This window comes from Physeter macrocephalus, chromosome 8 (assembly GCF_002837175.3).
Source record: "Physeter macrocephalus isolate SW-GA chromosome 8, ASM283717v5, whole genome shotgun sequence".
Lineage (NCBI taxonomy): Eukaryota > Metazoa > Chordata > Mammalia > Artiodactyla > Physeteridae > Physeter > Physeter macrocephalus.
Window position 1 is genome coordinate 11,676,377 of NC_041221.1, and position 20,009 is coordinate 11,696,385.

General features: G+C 46.7%; 1 protein-coding gene across 6 annotated transcripts in view; it reads left to right on the plus strand.

The window, feature by feature from the left end:
- FAM3B (FAM3 metabolism regulating signaling molecule B) overlaps positions 1-17,245 on the plus strand; it is a 36,125-nt gene extending 18,880 nt beyond the window's left edge. For 3 of the 6 annotated variants that reach the window (XM_055086432.1, XM_055086428.1, XM_055086430.1), the window contains exons 3-8: positions 1,830-1,953; positions 12,072-12,130; positions 13,007-13,057; positions 14,105-14,195; positions 15,672-15,804; positions 17,009-17,245. In XM_055086432.1, the coding sequence (XP_054942407.1) occupies positions 1,830-1,953; positions 12,072-12,130; positions 13,007-13,057; positions 14,105-14,195; positions 15,672-15,804; positions 17,009-17,098 (548 nt within the window). In that variant the 3' untranslated portion in view covers positions 17,099-17,245. The remainder of the gene's footprint in view (positions 1-1,829; positions 1,954-12,071; positions 12,131-13,006; positions 13,058-14,104; positions 14,196-15,671; positions 15,805-17,008) is intronic. The other 3 variants (XM_024120348.3, XM_055086429.1, XM_055086431.1) reach the window with 2 other exon arrangements.
- The last annotated feature ends 2,764 nt before the right edge of the window (positions 17,246-20,009 follow it).

Here is a 20,009-nt window from a genome sequence, read left to right on the forward strand (position 1 = left end):
GCTCCGCGGCATGTGGGATCCTCCCGGACCGGGGCACGAACCCGTGTCCCCTGCATCGGCAGGCAGGCTCTCAACCACTGCGCCACCAGGGAAGCCCCTGTAAAGGTTTTAATGTCTCCGATGAATCTGAATGAGATCCTTGCTGGGTAGAGTAATCTTGGTTGTAGGTTCTGCCTTTTCATCACTTTAAATATGTCCTTGACTCCCTTCTGGCTTGCAGAGTTTCTGCTGAAAGATCAGCTGTTAACCTTATGGGGATTCCCTTGTATGTTATTTGTTGTTTTTCCCTTGTTACTTTTAATATTTTTTTTTGTATTTAATTTTTGATGGTTTGATTAATATGTGTCTTGGCATGTTTCTCCTTGGATTTTTCCTGCATGGGACTCTCTGCACTTCCTGGACTTGTCAATCATTAATTCTTGAGCCAGGCTTTTGTGACTCAGGGGAGCCCTGGGAGACTACAGCTTTTCTACAAACAAGAGGCAGGCAGAGGACTCTGTGGTGGCAGTGGGAGATCTGTCTCAGGAAGGCCCCATAGGGTCCTGCTCGGTTACACTTTTGTTCAACAACATTGATGGAGCAGCTGCTTGCGCTGCACACAGACTTGGTGCTGGGCTTACAAAGTGAAAATAAATAGACAACATCCCTGTCCTCATGGAGAAGCTTTTAAGAAGGCAATTGCAGGATATTAGGCAGTGATGAGGGCTAAGAAAAAGAAAATAGATCAGGGCAAGCTGGGCAATGCAGGGGGGGTTGGGGCTTTGGTTAGTGTTGGGGATGAGGCAGGTGAAGGGGAGGAAGATGTGAAGGGCTGAGTAAGCACGATGTTGGGGTGCACAGGCCCCAAGAACTCTGTGTCCTCCTGGGCACCAGGGCTGGGTGTGCACCCGCATCCCTGTGTTCGCCAAGCAGCTCGGCCCTGGTCCAGCCCAACCCCCAGAGCACTCGGCCATCACAGCACCACCTGTGTCCTGATTCCCCGCAACAGGGCCTTCCAGCCACTCTGCTGGCTGTGCCTCTAGCCAGATGTGCTAAAACAGAGGAGCGCGGCGATCCATAAAACAGCACGTCCCCAGTCAAACTGGGGGAGTGAGAGCACTTTCTGATTTTTTTTTTTCTGGAGACTCGGGATTTAAATTGAACCCAGTGCAGGACAGTGGGTTCTGTGGGTGACAGTGGACAGCCACACCTGGGAAAGGGGGGGAGACATGAGTGGTAGTGATGGCAACGAGGCACCCAGCAGTGGGAGATACAGAGGGTACCCATCGCCAGCTGACCCCAGTCCTCCCCACGTGCTGACCCCTGTCACTGGGCACGACATCTCCAGGGCCTGCCAGCACTGACATAGCAGCCCAGGCAGAAAAGCTCAGCATCTCAAGCTCGAGGGAAAGGAGAGGGGTCAGCCATGGCTAGAGTGGTGGTCAGGGGTGTGTGTGTGTGTTTCAGGAGTGTAAATGCAGAAGCTGGATAGATGCTCCATAGGCTACTTCTTGGTTCACCAGCACTCTTAGACCCAACTAATCTTTCTTTAATTGGAATACAAAAGACTATGCCTTGCAATCCAAGAATGGCAGTCATGACGATCAAGGGTGAGTCCCAACCCTTCTGAAATTGTTCCACCTACTCAACCTCCCCTCCCTTTGGCATATTTGCTATCTGAAGACAAAAGCAGGTTAAATTAACTTTGTGTCTTCCCGGTTTTCCCCCACTGCTCCTGGGACTTGCTGGTGTGAGGTCTTGGGACAGAACAGCTGCCGTTCACAGTCGAGCAGTGGGTACACCTGATCAATACTGCATGATGCTAACTGTAATATTCCTGTTCGTTACAGCCCCAGCCCCCAAAAGGCAAAAATGTGACCACTGGACCCCGTGTCCCCCAAACACCTACGCCTACCGCTTGCTCAGTGGGGGTGGCAGGGACAAGTATGCCAAGATCTGCTTTGAGGATGACGTGTAAGTACTACAGTGGGAAGAGAAAACCTAGCTCTCCCACTTGGTTCTTTCCCTTCTCTGAGGCTGAGCAAGCAGCAAGTCTGCCCCAGGAGAGAAAGGCATCTTCTTGACCTCAGGCAGAGGCTGGGGCACATCCGAGGGGACCTGAGAATGCACGCTGTGCCGAGGGTGGGGAGGTGGGACCCGTAGATTGGTTTTATGTGTCCCATGTTGAACTTTCATTTGACAGCCGTGAGCAGAAACCTCAGTACATGTTTTGTACTCTAGCCCTTCCAAGTCAGGGAAACATCAAAACTCAGCGGACACGGCTGTCCTTGCCTTTGGGTTTTGATCCTCACCCTCACGGGTTAAAGCCGGTGTCGTCTCTCCCTGCAGCCCCTACCCCCTACGTAGCTCGGTTCAGCTTCTGTGCGACTGTCTTATCCTTGACAGCCCAATAAACCCTGGCACTTGGAAGTGTCCTAGCCCAGTGTATTCCCTGGCTAGGGCTGCCGTAACAAAGTACACAGACAGGGAAGTTTAAGCAACAGACATTCATTCTCTCTCAGTTCTGGAGGCCAGAAGTCAAGATCCAGGTGTGGGCAGGGCTGGTGCCTTCTGAGGCTGCAAGGGAGAGTCTGTCCCATTCTCCCTCCTTGGCTTGTAGATGCCGACTTTGCCCTGTGTCTTCACAGCGCCACCCCTCTGTGTGTGTGTCTCGATCCAATTTTCCCCTTTTAAAGGGGACACCAGTCATTTTGGATTAGGGTCACTCTAAAGACCTCATTTTAAGTCAGTCATCTCTTTAAAGGTCTATATCCAAATAAGGTCACATTCTGAAGTTCTAGGGGTTAGGACTTCACCATTTGAACTTTGAGGGAACACAGTGCAACCCACAACACCGAGCTTAAGGATGGTTTGGGCGATTAAGTAATTATGACAAATGAGGGAAAACGTGGTCTGTTCCTAACCTTGAGTAGGAAGTCATTCCCAATTATCCCACCATTTCCCCCAAACCAGGCACACTTTCCCTTTTTTTGTCGGTTGGCTGTTGCCCACAGCACTTGGCACCTGCTGCATTTCCACCCCTCCAGTCTCAGTCCCTTGGTCTCTGCACGTACCTTGTTCTCCCAAGGAGCGGGCAGCGCGCTCAGAGAGGGGGTCGGATTCAGCTTCGTACACCTTACACAGTCCCGGCACATCCCCTCATTCAATATTTGGGAGTTGGGTAGAAATAGCCCCTTCGCTCTGCAGGTCCGTCGTGTCTCTAAGGTCCCCTTTGCTCCGCCAGACAGTTTATTGATAAACATTCACCCGCCGATGAACTCCAGAGGGTGAGGCACTCAGCAGAGGGACCATGACGTGGAACACGTGGCTCCTGCCCAAGAAGCCGACGTCACAGTTCAGGGTTCTCCACCTCAACCGCGTAGACGCCCTGCATGGTAGGGGCTGCCCTGAGCATTTCAGGGTTGGCAGCACCCCTGGCCTCCACCCACTAGATGCCAGAGAACACCCATCCTCCCCCCCGGCTGTGACAACCACACAGGTCCCAGACATGCTCACACGTCCCCTAGGTGGCAAAATCCTACCCCCCACCCCATTAAGAACCAGTGGTATAGTTGGAGAGAACAAACAGAGTTTGCAAAGGTCCATGGTAAATGCTGTATGGTAATTGTGTGTGTGTGTGTGTGTGTGTGTGTGTGTGTGTGTGTGTAATTTCAGAGGTGATGCCCTGATGAATGGGATTGTCATTGAGGTAGGTTGAAAACTGAGCAGGATCCCTTGGCAAGGAAGAGGCGGGAAGACCTGGGAGGGGTGGGGACAGTGAGAGGGGGTCACTCATCCAGAATCACATCGCCAGAAGGGGATTATTCAAGCTCAGATCCCAGAGCCCGGGATTTGCCCTGCTCCACAGTGCCTGACACCGTCTCCCGACCATGGCATAGGAGCTACTGCATCTTACCTGGTACAAACCAACTCACTTAGACTTTAACTTCATAGAACTCTGTCTGAGGTAGGTACCATTATTATTCCCATGATACGGACAAGGCAACTGCGTCACAGAGAGGTTCAGTCACTTGCCCCTCATCACACAGCTGTTAGTGACAGAGCCAGGATTCCACCCTGGCAAACGTAGGGTCTGCTGCATGGACCAACTTGAATCCAGTAGTCTAAAGGAACAACTAACCCTCTATATGAATGTGTAGAACCAAAGGTAGCTTGCCTGCTTCAAACAGTATTCTAGATGTTTTTCAATATTCAGTGCAGAATAAAGCAGGATAAGCACAAACAAAAGCAAATTAAAAGGAACAGGAATCAATGAGGCCAGATGCCAAGCCACTTGCTGTGGCTTTAGCGTTGTGTTTTCTTGTAACAAGTCCCCGGAACAGAAGGTGTGGGTTGCAGAGATCTCGTTGTTTTACAAACAAAATATATAGGTTTGGGAATTCCCTGGCGGTCCAGTGGTCAGGACTCCGTGCTTTCACTGCCGAGGGCCCGGCTTTGAGCCCTGGTCGGGGAACTGATATCCCACAGGCCACGTAGTGCGGCCTTAAAAAAACAACAAATAAAATAAATAGATAAATAAATTTATATATATATTTATATTTATATATATATACAGGTTTATGTAGAAATACAAGAGGTTTTTTGCCATTTGCTTCACCCCTACAACCACCATGTCCTGGGCGCCTGCAAACGTACCTCCCCCAGGGACAGCCCCCTCATTTGTCAGCAGAGTTCCCCTACTCACTCACACCCCTACCTCTAAACAGCAGGTTTACATGACAACTTCCTTGTTTCCCATTTTCAGCATTATCTGCTGCCTTGCCCCTCGGGAAGTCAGCTCTTTTCCACCATCACACAATTCCTGTCCTCTTTCCTTACCATTGTCCTGATTAAGTTACTATACTGTCATCATGGTTTGAGCAAAATTCATCATTTACATGACTATGACTGTGAAAATAAAATTCAGAGAGTTTACTTGATAGGAATATTTTACCAAGGGAGAACCCAACTCCTGGCAAACAAGATTTCCAAATGGAAGGCCGTTAGGCGGCGTGGCGCTCCGTGGCCATGGCTCAGCTTATAAAGTTTGAATGAGTAAGTGCAGTGTTTTCTAGTGTGATTTGTTATTAGAAATTTATGTGCCTTTGCATTGCATGAGCTGACTTGTTCATAACTGCGAGGTCAACGCTGACATAAAGCTTAGGTTTTGTTTAAGGTCTGAGTCAGCATTTGGGGGACGTCGGGGCGGTTTTAAGTTTTGGTTGTGTGACTGTGAGGGTCCATCTAGGGATATGTTCAAACTGTGGCCTCCAGTTTTGTTTTTTTTAATACTTAATTAATTAATTTGGTTGCACCGGGTCTTAGTCGTGGGCTCCTTAGTTCGTGGCATGCGAACTCTTAGTTGCGGCGTGTGCATATGGGATCTAGTTCCCTGACCATGGATCGAACCTGGGCCCCCTGCATTGGGAGTGCGGAGTCTTAACCACTGCGCCACCAGGGAAGTCCCTCCAGTTTGGTTTTTTTTCTAACAGGACTAAACAGAGGTTCTTCATGACTGAAGCATGTTGTGTACAATAATTACGTTTTGTTTGTTTCTCGTTGGCTCGCTTGGTTTTCCCTGAACTTACATCAGTTTAATCCCTCAACTTGCCTCCGGTTAAAATAAATCTCTCACATCAGATATTTACCAACTTCACCTGCGAAGCTTCTGTCCCTCTCCAATCAGCCAGGGTACCCTGCAGCTACCGTGCGGCTGTCATTCGGGGACCCCTCTCCACCGCCATCCTGGGGGCGACCTTTGCCTCCCTCTCTGTGGTTGGAGTCCCTGTTTCCTGGATACAGTACCTTCCAGTTTCTTAGTTTCCACCCTTGTTTTGCTGGAGCACATCTTCCAATAACATCCTGAGAACAGGGTACAAGGGGAGGTAATATTTTTAAAGATTCTTCATGTTTAAAATGTATTCATCCCCACCAACGATTAACTGATAGTTTGGCTGAGGATAGATTTCTCAATTATAAATAGCTCCCACTTTGAATTTTGAAGTCTTTCCCTGGAATTGAGTGACTCTCACTCTGGCAATGTTTGAGTGTGGTGGCCGTGAGAAGGCACTTCTCAGGTTTCTAGTGGCAGGTAGTTCATTGACCAAGAGTTCCAGTTGCTGCATTCTAAAATCCATAGTAGGTTTGCTGGAGGCCCGGCTTCCCCTGGCTGCTCCTAGCCAGTGACTGAGACCTGTTACAGAAAAAAATATTCATGACACTTCGTGCAAATGGTCAGGCCGAATTTATTCAAGGGGGTGATGGCAGTAAGCCTAGGGACCACTGTTGTGGGGTCTTGTAGGGGAGAGAGATTGGATTCAACTCCAGACGCATCATGGGCAAGAATTTACAGCCAAGGAGCAGGGTGGAGATTGTGGATGGAAAATTACTAGGAGGAGACATCAGGGTTGAGGGGATCCTGGCTAAACAGGTTAACAAGATTCTTGCTGAAGGCGGGACAGGGTGCTCAGACACTACCTGGAGGGTGGAGGAGGATTAAGAAACTGATTGAATATGGATAGTGATCACATATCAAAGGTGGGGCTTTCTGGTTAAACTGACTTAGCAGAATTCTCGCTAAAATTGGACAATGCAGAGATGAACAGAAGTCCAAAAGTCAGGCCTAGTTTAAAAAGAGCTCGGGGACCTGAGTAGAGAGAGAGAATCCTCTCAAGGAGAGAATCCTTATCAGAACCTTGAGATACCAGGCAGCCCCATTCCTGGGCCACACAGGCTCAGCTGAAGCCCAGCTTGTGTTCCAAGACGCCCAATGGCCTTGCAGAAGTCTCCTGAGACTGCCTGGCAGCCTAGGACATGCCCACCCCAGCTTTTCCCCTTTCCTCCCCTCAGGGTCAGGCTTGAGCTGGGGTCTGACAACTCGCCCTGCTTAACCCCACCCCTCTCATCTTCTCATCTTCTCTCGTAGGTATGTCCCCTAATAAAAATTCTAGCGCATTTAACCCTGTTTTGGTATCTGCTTTCCGGAGGACTCAGATTAACACAGTGAGAATGACTGTTTCCTCACAGTCTGTCCAGCAAGGCATGTTGACTAATATTTTGATTTTTGCCATATTCCGAGGGAAGAAAGTTAGTCTCGGATTAGTGTTTTATTGCTCTTGCTGTGAGTGAATCCAGGGTCTTTTCATGCTAAGAGTGGCTGTACAGTCGGCCCTCCCTCTCCGTGGGCTCCACATCTGTGGATTCAGCCAACCGTGGATCACATACTATGTTTATGATCCACGGTTGGTTGAATCTCCGCTCATGCAGATCTCACAGATACAGAGGGCCGGCTATGGAACTTGAGCACCCGTGGATTTTGGTATCCGTGGCAGGCCCTGCAGCCAATGTCCTGCAGATACAGAGGGATGAGTGTATTTATTTTCTGTGAACTGTTTATCTCTCCTGCCCATTTTTATTCCTATCACTGGTCTTTTAAAATTGATTTATAAGATTCTTTATGTATTAAGGTAGTTAGCCCTTTTGTGTTATAAAACTGCTCTCCATATTTTGTCTTTCCATTTTTTAGATGGCATTTTAAAATATGCTTATGCTTTAGTTAATACCTGACCTTTAACAAAGCAAAGAAAATACACACCATATAGTGAAAGCAAAAATTAAAAAATTTGAAAGGCAGCAAAAACAGAAAACAACCCAATTATGAAGGTATCACGAAGAACAAATATATCTCACATATATTAAGTGGCCTGTAAAAATGCCAATTAAAAGGAGGCAATTCTTAGATTGAATCACAGCACATAAACCCTAAATTGTGCTGTATATTAAAAATGCATACATACAAGAGAATTGAGGTCACAGGGCAAACCACCACCCTGAAAACTGGAGAGACAGGCAGGCTCATCAAATCACAGATTACCTGGAGCAGGGAGCTCAGCTGGATCCAGCATCTGGTAGGAACCCTTAAAGGGTAAGTGACTAATAGCTGGAGACTGAGCTTGGATGAGCTTGAGAGATTAACTCCTGGAGGCCAAGCCTTGGAGGAGCTCCTACACCTTCCTGAGTTTCTCCTCCAGGAGCCCAACCAGCCTTTCAGAGGGAAGACTGAAGAAAAAACCCCTCATGCTTCTGGCGGTGGGAATGGGAAAGTAGCCACTTTGAAATATGTCCCCAGTGTTCCGTACTTCTCAGCAGGCCTGCCTTCAAGGGAAACTGTTTTACCAGAGTCTACCCAATGAAGGTTTTACCAAAGACTAGCCAACCTGGGGGAGGGAAATACCCAACTCCAGGCCCCTCTGGCCTTCCTGTCTCCCTTAAGGAGTGAAAGAAAAAAAAAGCCACTTGTGAAGGCCACAGCTCAGAGGCACAGACTCACTAAAAGACTGAGACCTGATCACAGGACTATGGAACACTTCCTCATCCCTGACGTCTTACTACCACATAATAGGGCTCCTGTAAAATAACAAGGGATTACAGCTGAAAAAAACTGAAAGTCTCAAACCCAATGTAAAAGAGTCTATAGGGATACCCAAGAAAGAGAGGAGAAATGTTAGCCTCTGACACCTACGGCTACAGCAAATAGTAAACAGAGCCTAACTCCCTGCCAGATGAACATAACATTCACACTAAAGACCTATTTACCAAGTATACCACGTCTGGCTTTCAACAAAAAATAACAAGACGTACTAAAAGTAAAAAACCACAGTTTGAAGAGACAGGGAAAGCCTAAGTACCTTGCCCAAATAAGGCAGAAATTTTGGAATTAGCATACCAGGAATATAAAACAGCTATGATTAATATGCTAAGAGCTGTAATAGAAAAAGTCAACGGAATACTAGAACAAATGAGTAATATAAGCAGACAGATGGACACCCTAAGGAAGAATGAAAAAGAAATGGTGGAAATTAAAAACACCGTGACAGAAATGAAGAACCCCTTTTATGGGCTCGTTAGTAGACTGGACACAACCAAGGAAAGAATCATTGACCTTAAGGATATGGCAATAATACCTCCCAAACTGAGAAAAGAGGAAGAAAAAAAAAGAATTAAAAACCTGAAAAATAAAAAAGAACAGAATATCCAAGAATGTGGGACAACTACAAAAGGTATAATACATGTAATAAGAATACCAGAAAAAAGAAGAGAGAAAGAAACAGAAATATTTGTAGTAATATTGCTGAGAACTTTTCAAAATTATCCGCAGACACCAAACCACAGATCCAGGAAGCTCAGAGAAAACCAAGCAGGATAAATACCCCAAAATGTATACCTAAGTAAATTGTATTCAAACTACAGAAGATTAAAGACAAAGAGGAAATCTTGAAAGTAGCCAGAGGCAAAACCAGCAACAGCAACAAAATAAAACGAAACAAAAAAACACTTATAAAAGAACAGGGTAGGAATTACATCAGGCTTTTCTTCAGAAACCATGCGAGCAAGAACAAAGTGGGATAAAATATTTGAAGCAAAGTGGCTGTACCATTTTAAATTCCTCTCAGTGTATGAGAGTTTCAATTAATCTGCCACTATATTCACCAGCGCGTGGTATGGTCAGTCTTTTGAACTTTAGACATTCTGATAGGTATGCAGCAGTATCTGACTGTGATTTTAATTTGCATTTCTCTAATAACTAATGATGTTGAGCCTCTTTTCATGTGTTTATTTGCTGTATAACACTGTGTTATACACTGTCATAACACTTCTTTTCTAATCTGCATGCCTTTGACTTTTTATGAAGATAGCATATCATTGATTCTAAAACTTGACAGAGGATGCATGCACTCATACAGATGCGCACACACACACACACGCACACACACACACAAGATCTTACTTTGTTAAGTGCCTATTCAAATCTGTTCATTTTTAATTGGGTTGTTTTCTTATTATTAATTTTGAGGTTTGTTTATATGTTTTGTATTCAAGTTCTTTATTAAATATATGATTTTCATATAGATTCTCCCAGCTTGTTTCTTGTGTTCTTCTTCTCTTAACAGTATTTATCAAAGAGCAGAAATTCTTAATTTTAATGAAGTCTAATTTATCAATTTTTTCCTTTTATGGAGCATGTTTTTCATGTCATATCTAAGAACTTTTTGTCTAACCCACAAAATTTTTCTTCAAAGCTCTCCAAAGTTTCTTCCAAACTTCTAGAAGTTGGATAGTTTTAGGTTTTCCACTTTATATAATATGATATACCCATTTTGAGTTAATTTTTGCAAACGGTGTGAAATAGGAATTGTAATATGATATACCCATTTTGAGTTAATTTTTGCAAACGGTGTGAAATATGAATTGTAGTCATTTAAAAACATGGCTACTTAATTGTTCTAGCACCATTTTTCATAATACTGTCTTTCTCTACTGAATTCTTTTTGCACCACTGGCAAAAATCAAGTGACCATATACGTGTATATCTAATTCTGGACCCTCTATTCTCTTCCATTTATCTGTTTGTCTGTCTTTTCACTATATGCAATAATTTTGATAACTATAACTTTACAGTAAATATTGAAGTTCACTAATATAATTTCTTCAATTTTGTTCTTTTTTTTCAAAATTATTTTGACTATTCTAGATTCTATTTCCATATGAATTTTTGAATCAGCTTATAAATGCCTACACAAAAGCCTACTGGCTTTTTTCTTTTTGAGATTGCATTAGATCTCTAGATAATTTGGGGAGAATTGACATGTTAGCAATATTGAGTCTTTTACTCACCTCAATTTATTTAAATCTAATTTGTCTCAGTAATGGTTTGTAGTGTTCAGTGTATGCATCTGCAGATACTTTTGCCATATTTATCACTAAATAGCTCATACTTTTATGCTATTGTATATATTTTTAAATTTAAAATTTAATAATATTAAGTTTAAAATTTCAATTTCCAATCGTTAGTTGCTAGTATGTAGAAATACAATTGACTTTTATATAATGATCTTGTATCCTGCAACCTTCCTAACCTCACTTATTAGTTCTAGTAGCTTTGTTGTAGACTCCACTGGATTTTCTACATAGGCGATTGTGTCATCTACAAAAAAAAAAAAAAAAGGCAGTCGTAACACTTCTTTTCTAATCTGCATGCCTTTGACGTTTTATGAAGATAACGTATCATTGATTCTAAAACTTGACAGAGGATGCATGCACTCATACAGATGCGCGCGCACACACACACACACACACACACACACATACAAGATCTTCAGTAATATTTCACCTTTCCAGGAAGGTCAGTCTTCTTCCTGGTTTTAGGACACAATCCCCTTGAAGCTGGCATTTCATATTCTCCAATTTAAAAGTAAAAATTAAGTGAGGTAGTGTAAGGGATTTATTTAAGGAGATAAACAGGGTTACATTTTGTGGTTGGATAAAAGCATCTCCAGGTGTCCGCAAAACCTCCGCCAGAGCACTGATGGGGGGAGGACGCATGGAAGCTGATACCAGAGTTGGGTCAGACCCATCTCTTATTCATCCACCTCTTGTACCCTCACTTTTTTTCCAGCCAGCCAGTTTGAATGTGTCCTTCATGTTTGTCAACCCTTCTCTTGTGTTCCTCGCATCCCATCAATTGTCGAAACCCAGCAAGTAAACATCTTCAGTATCTCTTTACTTTGCCATCTCCTTTCTCATCACACTTCTCATCTCCTTGTTCATGGTCTAGTAAGCTTCATCAGACTATGGAAGTAAGCAGGTTTTGTGTGTGTGTGTTTGTCTCCAGACTTTCTGGCTCCTAATCCATTCTACTGGTTGTTGTACTCCGTATTTATAAAGTGGAACAATGAATGCCCACCCATGAGGAGGCTGAGGATTCAGTGAGAGAGTGTTTGCAAAGAGCCTGTGCTAAACAAACACTGGTGTTTCTCTCCCTGGCCATTTGTATGAATTATAAGACTACATGCAGTTTCCAGGTTCCCTGAGGGACTCAGACCGTAGAGATGTGTGGGGCTGGATGTGTGTGGAGCGAGAGTAGGGGTGACTTTCAAGGGAGGTAGGTCAAGGCCAGTGCGTATCTACAAGGAAATGGTAAGTGACAAGGGATGGACAGTGGTTTTGCCCAGAGAGGATCTTACAGAGCAGGGAGGGCTACTCACTGCTTGGTGAGAAAGGAGTTCTTTGACTGATGCTTATCTACATTTCAGGCTCATAGGAGAAAAGACTGGGAATGTTGCAAGAGGAATAAATATTGCCATTGTCAACTGTAAGTTATTAAATGTTTTCTTTAAAACTCTAAAAGCTCTGGGATTGGATAGTCAGTGGTACCTTGGGTTTCTTTATGATTTTTGCACACGATCTAGTCTAGGTTTATATTTTAATGCATTTTAAGAGTATATATTTAACTATTTTTTACAGTGCCTCACTTTAGAGATCTGTGGTTCTACCAAAAAACTGAAATCAAATATAAACTGATTTTTAAAAAGCAAAGAAGGACCTGCAGAAGTCAGGGCTAAAACCAGATCAGCAGACCTGGGGGTACAGACACCCTGGAGTTGCTCTGACTCCTGGTTGCCCAGCAGAAGGTGACACCAGTTCCTACCTTTGTCCGATAAAAGGGCCTCAGGGGAAGCACAGCCTGCCCTCCTCTTAGGCCTGGAAATAAAAAACATCTGTCACTATTGCCATCGGGGCCCCTGACAGAACTGTAGCAGGTTTAGGGAAAGGGTTTCCCTTGGTGTCTGTCCCAATGAGCAAGGTGAGCACATAGTCCAGTGACAGAGGGCTGCAGGAACCTGAGCCAAATGTGCCTGATCTGCAGGAAAAGCTACAGGGGGGGCAGCAGGGGGGGATGAGTGGGGGCCCTGGCGTTTGTGGGAAGAGGCAGGTGCACTGGGAAAGAACGTGGGCGTGAATCTATCTGGAAGCAGGCGGGAGGGATGCTGTGGGCAGCCGGTGTGAGCCCTGCCTTCCTGACCCGAGTCACTGGGGCCCCCTTCAGGGAAGGCGGCCGTTTCCTTCAGGTGGGACCACGGCAGTCATGCTTCCCGGAAAGAGACAGAGAAGGAACACGCTGTTTTCAGAATGTGCCCTGAGTCCCCCTGTGCCTTCTTTTCAAAACTCTCACTTCTCTCATTTCCAGATGTGACTGGGAAAGTATTAGCAGCACAGTATTTTGATATGTACGAAGGAGGTAAGGAAACTCTTTCCCTCTTAAGATTAAAATGAATTATACACATAAATTAGGATAAAAAAACACAACCAAAAACGTCAAACATTCTTATTTTGTCTACCAAAAAATTTGCCAGAAGCACATTTTTTCTGGAACTGTCTTACATAAATGCTTGTAGTCTCTGAGTTCATGTATTAAAGTTTGAAGGCATTATCTAGAAAATGTCTTTTCTTTGATCACACTTGTCCCGGATCTTTTCATTCTGCCCCTTCCTCAGGTAATGGGAAAGAGAAAACATCTCTTTCTTTTTTAGCCAAACATGTAGAATAATGTGATCAGCATCCGGCCCTGAATGTCATCATAATTACTGCTGTGTTCACGGCGCTGGGCGTGGTGCACACATTCCTGGAGCCCAGGGTGTCCATCCTCCTCCAACTGTCCCTCCATTCTGGACTCTGGGTCTTGACTGCAGTCGTTTTTATTTAACACTGAGAATTACCTAAAACAAATCTTTATAACGATAATGGAGAGGAGCAATTAGAAGTGCCCGGATGCACTCGGGAACGATGCCGTTAATCATAACTACAAATACAAGCCCCAGTGGTAAATAACAGGGTTTGAGCTGAGCCTTTATTTTCTCCCTGTTAAGAAAGAGAGGGGTCTCTTAGCAAGGGCTTACCCATCCCGGTGTGGTCTGTATGTCTCGTATTTCTCATTGGTGTCCTGGAGCCACTCGGCTCTTAGAGGGTCATGCCCAGGTCCGGTGCTTTCTTAGTAATTGCAAAGAAAAGCCCACCTGTGTTGCCACAGTCGTTGCCGGTTGGTCTCAAAGCTGATCACTAGAATCTTTATGATCCGATCATGCTGCTTGCCTCACATTGCCCCACCGTGGAACCCACAGGCCACTTACTACAAAAGCGCTAAAGCATCGTTTGCGTGGTCGAGAGACAGTTCTAGAATCAGAGGATTCAGAGCCCAGGGCACAGAAGCTGAGAGGAGAAGCACAGCCTCTAGGGCCAGAGTCTCAGCTGACAGAGACGGTCCTAAGACTGATTTGCATTGACCCAGCAGATAACTCTGGACCGATGACGAATTTTATTCAGAGCGCTCCCTCGAAGTCCCTGCTCTTCATGGTGACCCACGATGATGGTAGCAGCAGGTGAGTGCAGACTTGTCACAGCAGGGGCGAGAGTCAGGGAATCCAGCGGGGGGGCAGAGCACCAGGCCTGTCAGTGTCCCTCAGTAGTACATCATTTAGGAGAGGACAAAGCTCCAAGGAGCAGGATGCTTCCTCAAGGAAAAGGAATGGGAAACCATGATGAACAGACTGCATTTCTAGAAAAATGACAAGCTGGTGTAGCACATAGATCCTAGAAACGAAAGAATGTTTCCAGGTAGCAAGACAAAGCCACCACTGACCATAAATAAAATAGCAAAGCTAACCCTTGGCCAAAGGGCTAAACCCAGGGTGGGACTTATACACACGCACGCACGCGCACGCACGCGCACGCACGCACGCACACGCACATGCACACATACACAATGCTTTCCCTAGGGAGAAAATGACCTGGTCGGCGTTCCTCCAAGTGTGCTCTCTTAAGCAAACGTGTGCGTCTTCGCTGCCTAACTTCCGAGAACCTCAGAGTTGCTTATCGGCATCGTGAACTTCCGAGATGGGGCTACTGGCCGTGGCATTTCCCAGATTTGTTTGAATTCAGATCTTACTCTTAAAAGAGCATCTTCCCAGATGGAAGTTCTTTGACATGTGCTGTGAAAGACTCAGATAGGGTGGGACTTATACACACGCACGCACGTACGCACACGCACGCACGCGCACGCACGCATGCGCACATGCACACATACACAATGCTTTCCCTAGGGAGAAAATGACCTGGTCGGCGTTCCTCCAAGTGTGCTCTCCTAAGCAAACGTGTGCGTCTTCGCTGCCTAACTTCCGAGAACCTCAGAGTTGCTTATCGGCATCGTGAACTTCCGAGATGGGGCTACTGGCCGTGGCATTTCCCAGATTTGTTTGAATTCAGATCTTATTCTTAAAAGAGCATCTCCCAGATGGAAGTTCTTTGACATGTGCTGTGAAAGACTCAGATTTAACCCATTTGGGAAAATCTGAACTTATTTTTTCTTTTCCTTTCTGCCCACCTCCCTTTACTTTGCCCTGAATTGCACCTTTCTACAACGGTAGGATTCTTTAGGTTTTGTTTTTGTTCTTTTTTGGTACTGACTTTTCTGAATATGAAAGGGACAGTTTTGACGTTTGTTTTCATCTTTCAGCAACTTCTGTCCGCTTTATTTTGTGGTCAGTAAACAGGAGAGCAGCAAGGACCGAAAACTGTGTTGGCTGGGGATGAGATGACTGAACCCCAAGACCCAGGGCTTTTCAGAATTGAGAATTAAAACTCTGTGCCCCAAACTGAGTCTAAAAGAGTCCTGGATGTGGCCTGATGTGTAACGAGAGATGTGACACACTCAGCCAGCGTGTGCGTTTCCCTCCTGCTCTGCACCCCAGGAGGGTAGGCACTGCTTTAGAAACCTGTCCTAGGACAGACTGTGTCCTGGCACCACATACCCGAGTCTGCAGGTGAGACATTCACACGCTTCCCCCTTTGCCACGCAGACTGAAGGAGGACGCTAAGAAGGCCATAGAAGCCCTGGGAAGTAAAGAGATCAGGAACATGCGGTTCAGGTCGAGCTGGGTGTTTCTTGGAGCAAAAGGCTTTGAACTTCCTGCGGGAATTCAGAGAGAAAAGGTGAGTGGTTGCTAAACATCCCTTCCTGAAAACCAGTTACCATATGTCCTAGCAATTCCACTAATAGGTACATAGCCAAGAGAATGAAAAACATACGTTCACACAAAAACTTATACAAGAATGTGCTATTATTCATAACGGCAAAAAAGCAGAAACAACCCAAATGCCTGATTAATAGATTTTAAAATGTATAAATAAAATACGGTGTATCCACACACTGGAATATTATTACGGCACATACAGAAGTGGAGTACTGATATATGCTATGACATAGACGAACCTTGAAAACACACTAAGTGAAGAAAACCAGACACAAAAGGACATATATTGTATGATTCCATTTATATAAAATTTCTAGAATAGTCAAAATCCAGAGACAGAAAGTAGATTAGGGGCTGTCTAAAGGCTGTGGAGGATGGTGAGTAGATTCGAATGGGTATGTGCTTTCCTGTTCCCGGGATGAAAATGTTCTAAAATTGAGTGTGATGATGGCTGCATGTCTTTGTGACTATGCTAAAAACCATTGACTTGTACACTTTAAATGGGTGAATTTTATAGGATGTGAATTCTGTCTCAGCAAAGCTGTTATATTAAAAAGAGATATAAAACTAGAATTCCAAAGTTTAGAATGCATATTCTTATTCTTTTTAAGCATTAGTTTAAGGTGCTCCATTATCTGTGAAAGAACTGAAGATGGAAAACCTTAAAGTCAAATCAATCTGAACAAGGAACAAGTGTTCCTTCTGAGCAAGGAACACTCCGATTACCCTGAAAAAAATACATAGTCCTTCTCCCAGAGAACTGAAAACCAGACTTGAGAGTTGTGCGGTCCCGTATGGCAGCTACTCGCCAGATTTGCAGATTACATTTAAATTGATTCAAGTTAAACAGAATTTAAAATTCAGTGCATCAGTCACGCTAGCCACATTTCAAGTATTCAGTAGCCAAATGCGGCTCCTGGCTACTCTTTTGGGCACGTGGATTAAAGGCCACTTACACCGTTGCAGAAAGTTTTCCACGTGTTGCATCAAGTTGCTTCAAATATTGAGTCACATGGAGAGGAAATCACGTGCCCTGAGCAGGTTGCAACAAACCCCATCCTAGGAAGTGATTCTCTTTTTATGACTTGGCTCACAGCTGGCACACTAACCGTTTGTCGATTAGATGATTGGATAAATTAAATCCTTTTCTTCCCTTCGCACAGGTCAACCACTCGGATAATGCGAAGAACCGGTATTCGGGCTGGCCCGCAGAGATCCAGGTAGAAGGCTGCATACCAAAAGGACCAAGCTAACATTGCCCGGCCTCAGTAAACGTGCCTTTGATAGACAGACGCATCCCGAATGGACCACCACTCTTAGCCAACTGTCAATATTTGATGAGTATTTGGGTTTGTTGTCAACCAGCCGACCAAAATATTTGCCAGTTGTATAAAATCTTGTCACACAGACTTTTTATGCCAGTGTTTATAGAGTGAAGGTAATGAGCCGGACAGCTGAAATGCATGGGAATTCTTCAAGGGGATGCAGTGACTTCCCCTGGAAAGGAGAGGGTTGGGGGGAAGCAGCCACTGCTTGTCCAGGTGTGGAGGCGTTTTACGATTGGATCTATGTTTGATGCCTCTGGTCCAGACAGCTCTGCAGAGAGAAAGCCTTTATTCCCCGATCACCGAGCACGCCCTCCTTTCGGACGGTCGCCTCTCAGGATGAGCAGCAGTCAGAGGGCTTAGCAGACTTCCTGGGTCAACCCCAGTTGAGCTCTTGAACTCGCCCTGCAGGTCCCTGAACTTACTCATTCCGCAAATCTGGGTGCGCCTGACTCGGGCACCAGCGGCGCGGTAGTGAGGAGATTCCGTGTCCACCTCCATGCTGGGGTGTCGCTCCAGTGGCCGGTGGCACCTTGTCTAACGGGGTGGGGGAGGAGGACCTCTGACAGGTGAGCGGGGTCTGCTCTCGGGAGAGCCACTGTATACCCCAGGTTTCCTAGGAGACACATCATAGATCTACGGACCAAGATACCCAGGGACTTGGGGTTAAGAAACTCAAGTCATTGCCAAGTGCCCATTCTAACCTCCCTCCCAAGCCTGGCTACCAGACGTGGTAGGAGACTTCGATACCAGCTTAAGAGTGCTTCTCTGAGCCTCCAGTTTCTCATCTATAAATAGAGGGATTGGGATAGACAAATGATTTTCAAGCACTTTTATCGGCAGGCCTCTTTTGAAAAACATGGCAGCACGTGGCACCCTGAATTTCAGCACCCTTGCAGGATCAAGCCACCCAGATCTCAGTGGCTGACAACAGTGCTGAGGTCTCCTTCGTGTAGTAGGCGCTCGCGGGGCAGCTGAGGCTCAGCTCTGGGTGCCCGGAGCCCGAGTGAAGGAGGGTCCATCTCAGGCGTGGAAGCCAGAGAGAGCAGAAGTCCAGAGGTCCCCCAGAGCCCCTGCCAGGACACATGTGAGCCCTCATCCTTGCACCCCTTTGCCAACCAGGGGGGACATCAACCTCGTGGCAGTGGGGGGTGACTGTCGGCCTCTCAGGGAGCCTGGGCCTCTCTCTGCAGAGGGGTCTGCAAACCACTGGGTAGGATCTTGGCTGGGGCCCTGTTATGGGCTAGATTCTGTTCCCCCCAAATTCATGAGTTGAGTCCTAACCGCCAGTACCGCAAAATGTGACCTCGTGTGGAAACAGGGTCCTTGTAGGTGTAATAAGTTAAAGCAGGGTGACCCTCATTCAATATGACTGGTGTCCGAACAAAAAGGAGATGTTTGGACACAAACAAGCAGTCAGAGAGAACCCCTTTCCGGGTTCCGGATCACCTTGGAGGAGGCCTGGAAGCGGCGTCTGGAGAGCATTAGGGCATCGCTGGAAAGGCAGCAGCACGGGGACCCCTGAGGGCTGCAGGGGCTGGAGCAGGGAGGGGCGATCAGGAGGACCGCGGGCCCCTCTGTAGGGGACTGTCACAGTGGGTGCATGTCATTACACGTTTGTCCAAACCCATCGGATGTATAACCCCAAGAGCGACCCCAACGTAAACCGGGGACTCCCGGTGACAATGGGCGGTCGTGGATTGTGACAAATGTGCCCCTCGGGTAGGGGGTAGTCAACAGTGGGGTAGGCTGTGCATGGGGGGAGGGCAGGGCGTCTGGGGGAGCTCTCTGTACCTTCCCCTCAATTTTACCGGGAACCTAAAACTGCTCTAGAAAATAGAGTCTATTACCAGAAAACAAAACAAACCAAAAGTTGCCAAGGAAACCGAGCCTTACATGGGCAGCCACCCCTGAACATCTGTCCTAATTACACAGACCCCCGGGAAGTGACCCTAAGCCCTCCCCACCCACCGTGAGCTCTCCCAGGTGTGCAGACCTGCCCCTCCCTGCGGTGGGTTGGGGGGGGCCCGGAAGGGCTGCCCCTCCCACAGAGAGGGGAGGGCCTCCAGCCTCTGCCCTGGAAAAGGCAGGCACTTCTTGAGCTCTCAGCATCCCTATTTCCTAGATGCTTGGACTTCTGACACCACAGAATCAGGAACACGGCTTGTTCCTGACAGGAAAGTGTGTCACCAGCTAGGACCCTCCATTGCGCTGCCCGCCCCAGGCCTGTCCTCCTAGCATCTGCCCCGAGGTGGGTCGCCATCGTCACCCCGATTGGAGAAGTTGGGGCCCAGACAGTGAAGAGTCAGGGGGTTTCCACCCCCAAGTGGCCTCCGCTACTTCGCCCCACTGGCACAAACACACACTTAGGACTATTGTCCACAGACTCCTTGGTCCCTCCATCTCCTTAAGCCATTAATCAGGGAGACATTGCAGGGTCTCCTCTGTACGCCTGAGAAGGCAAACTCAGAAGGAGAGGTCTGGCCGAGGGTGGGTGCATCCTGGCTCCAGATGGCTCGGGGCTGTCTGAGCGCTCTCAGGCCAGCCCTTCCTCAGAGGGTCAGTGGGCCGAGAGGGGTGAGGGGCTCTGGCCGGCCGGGGGTCGCCCTCAAGCTCCCCGCAGCTTGAGCACCAGCCCAGCACTTTGATGCTGTCGGGATGAGGGGCTGCTCTTCTGACCGGGGATGCAGGGCCCTCCAGCTGCCTCCACGGAGGCGGCTGTCACTCTGTGCGGTGCCTTCACCTGTAACTTTCCTGGAGCATAGACGCACCTGCCCTGTGACACAAGACGTTGGCGGTGAAGTCGGCTGCCCAGTCCCCCCCTCCATCCTTCACCTCC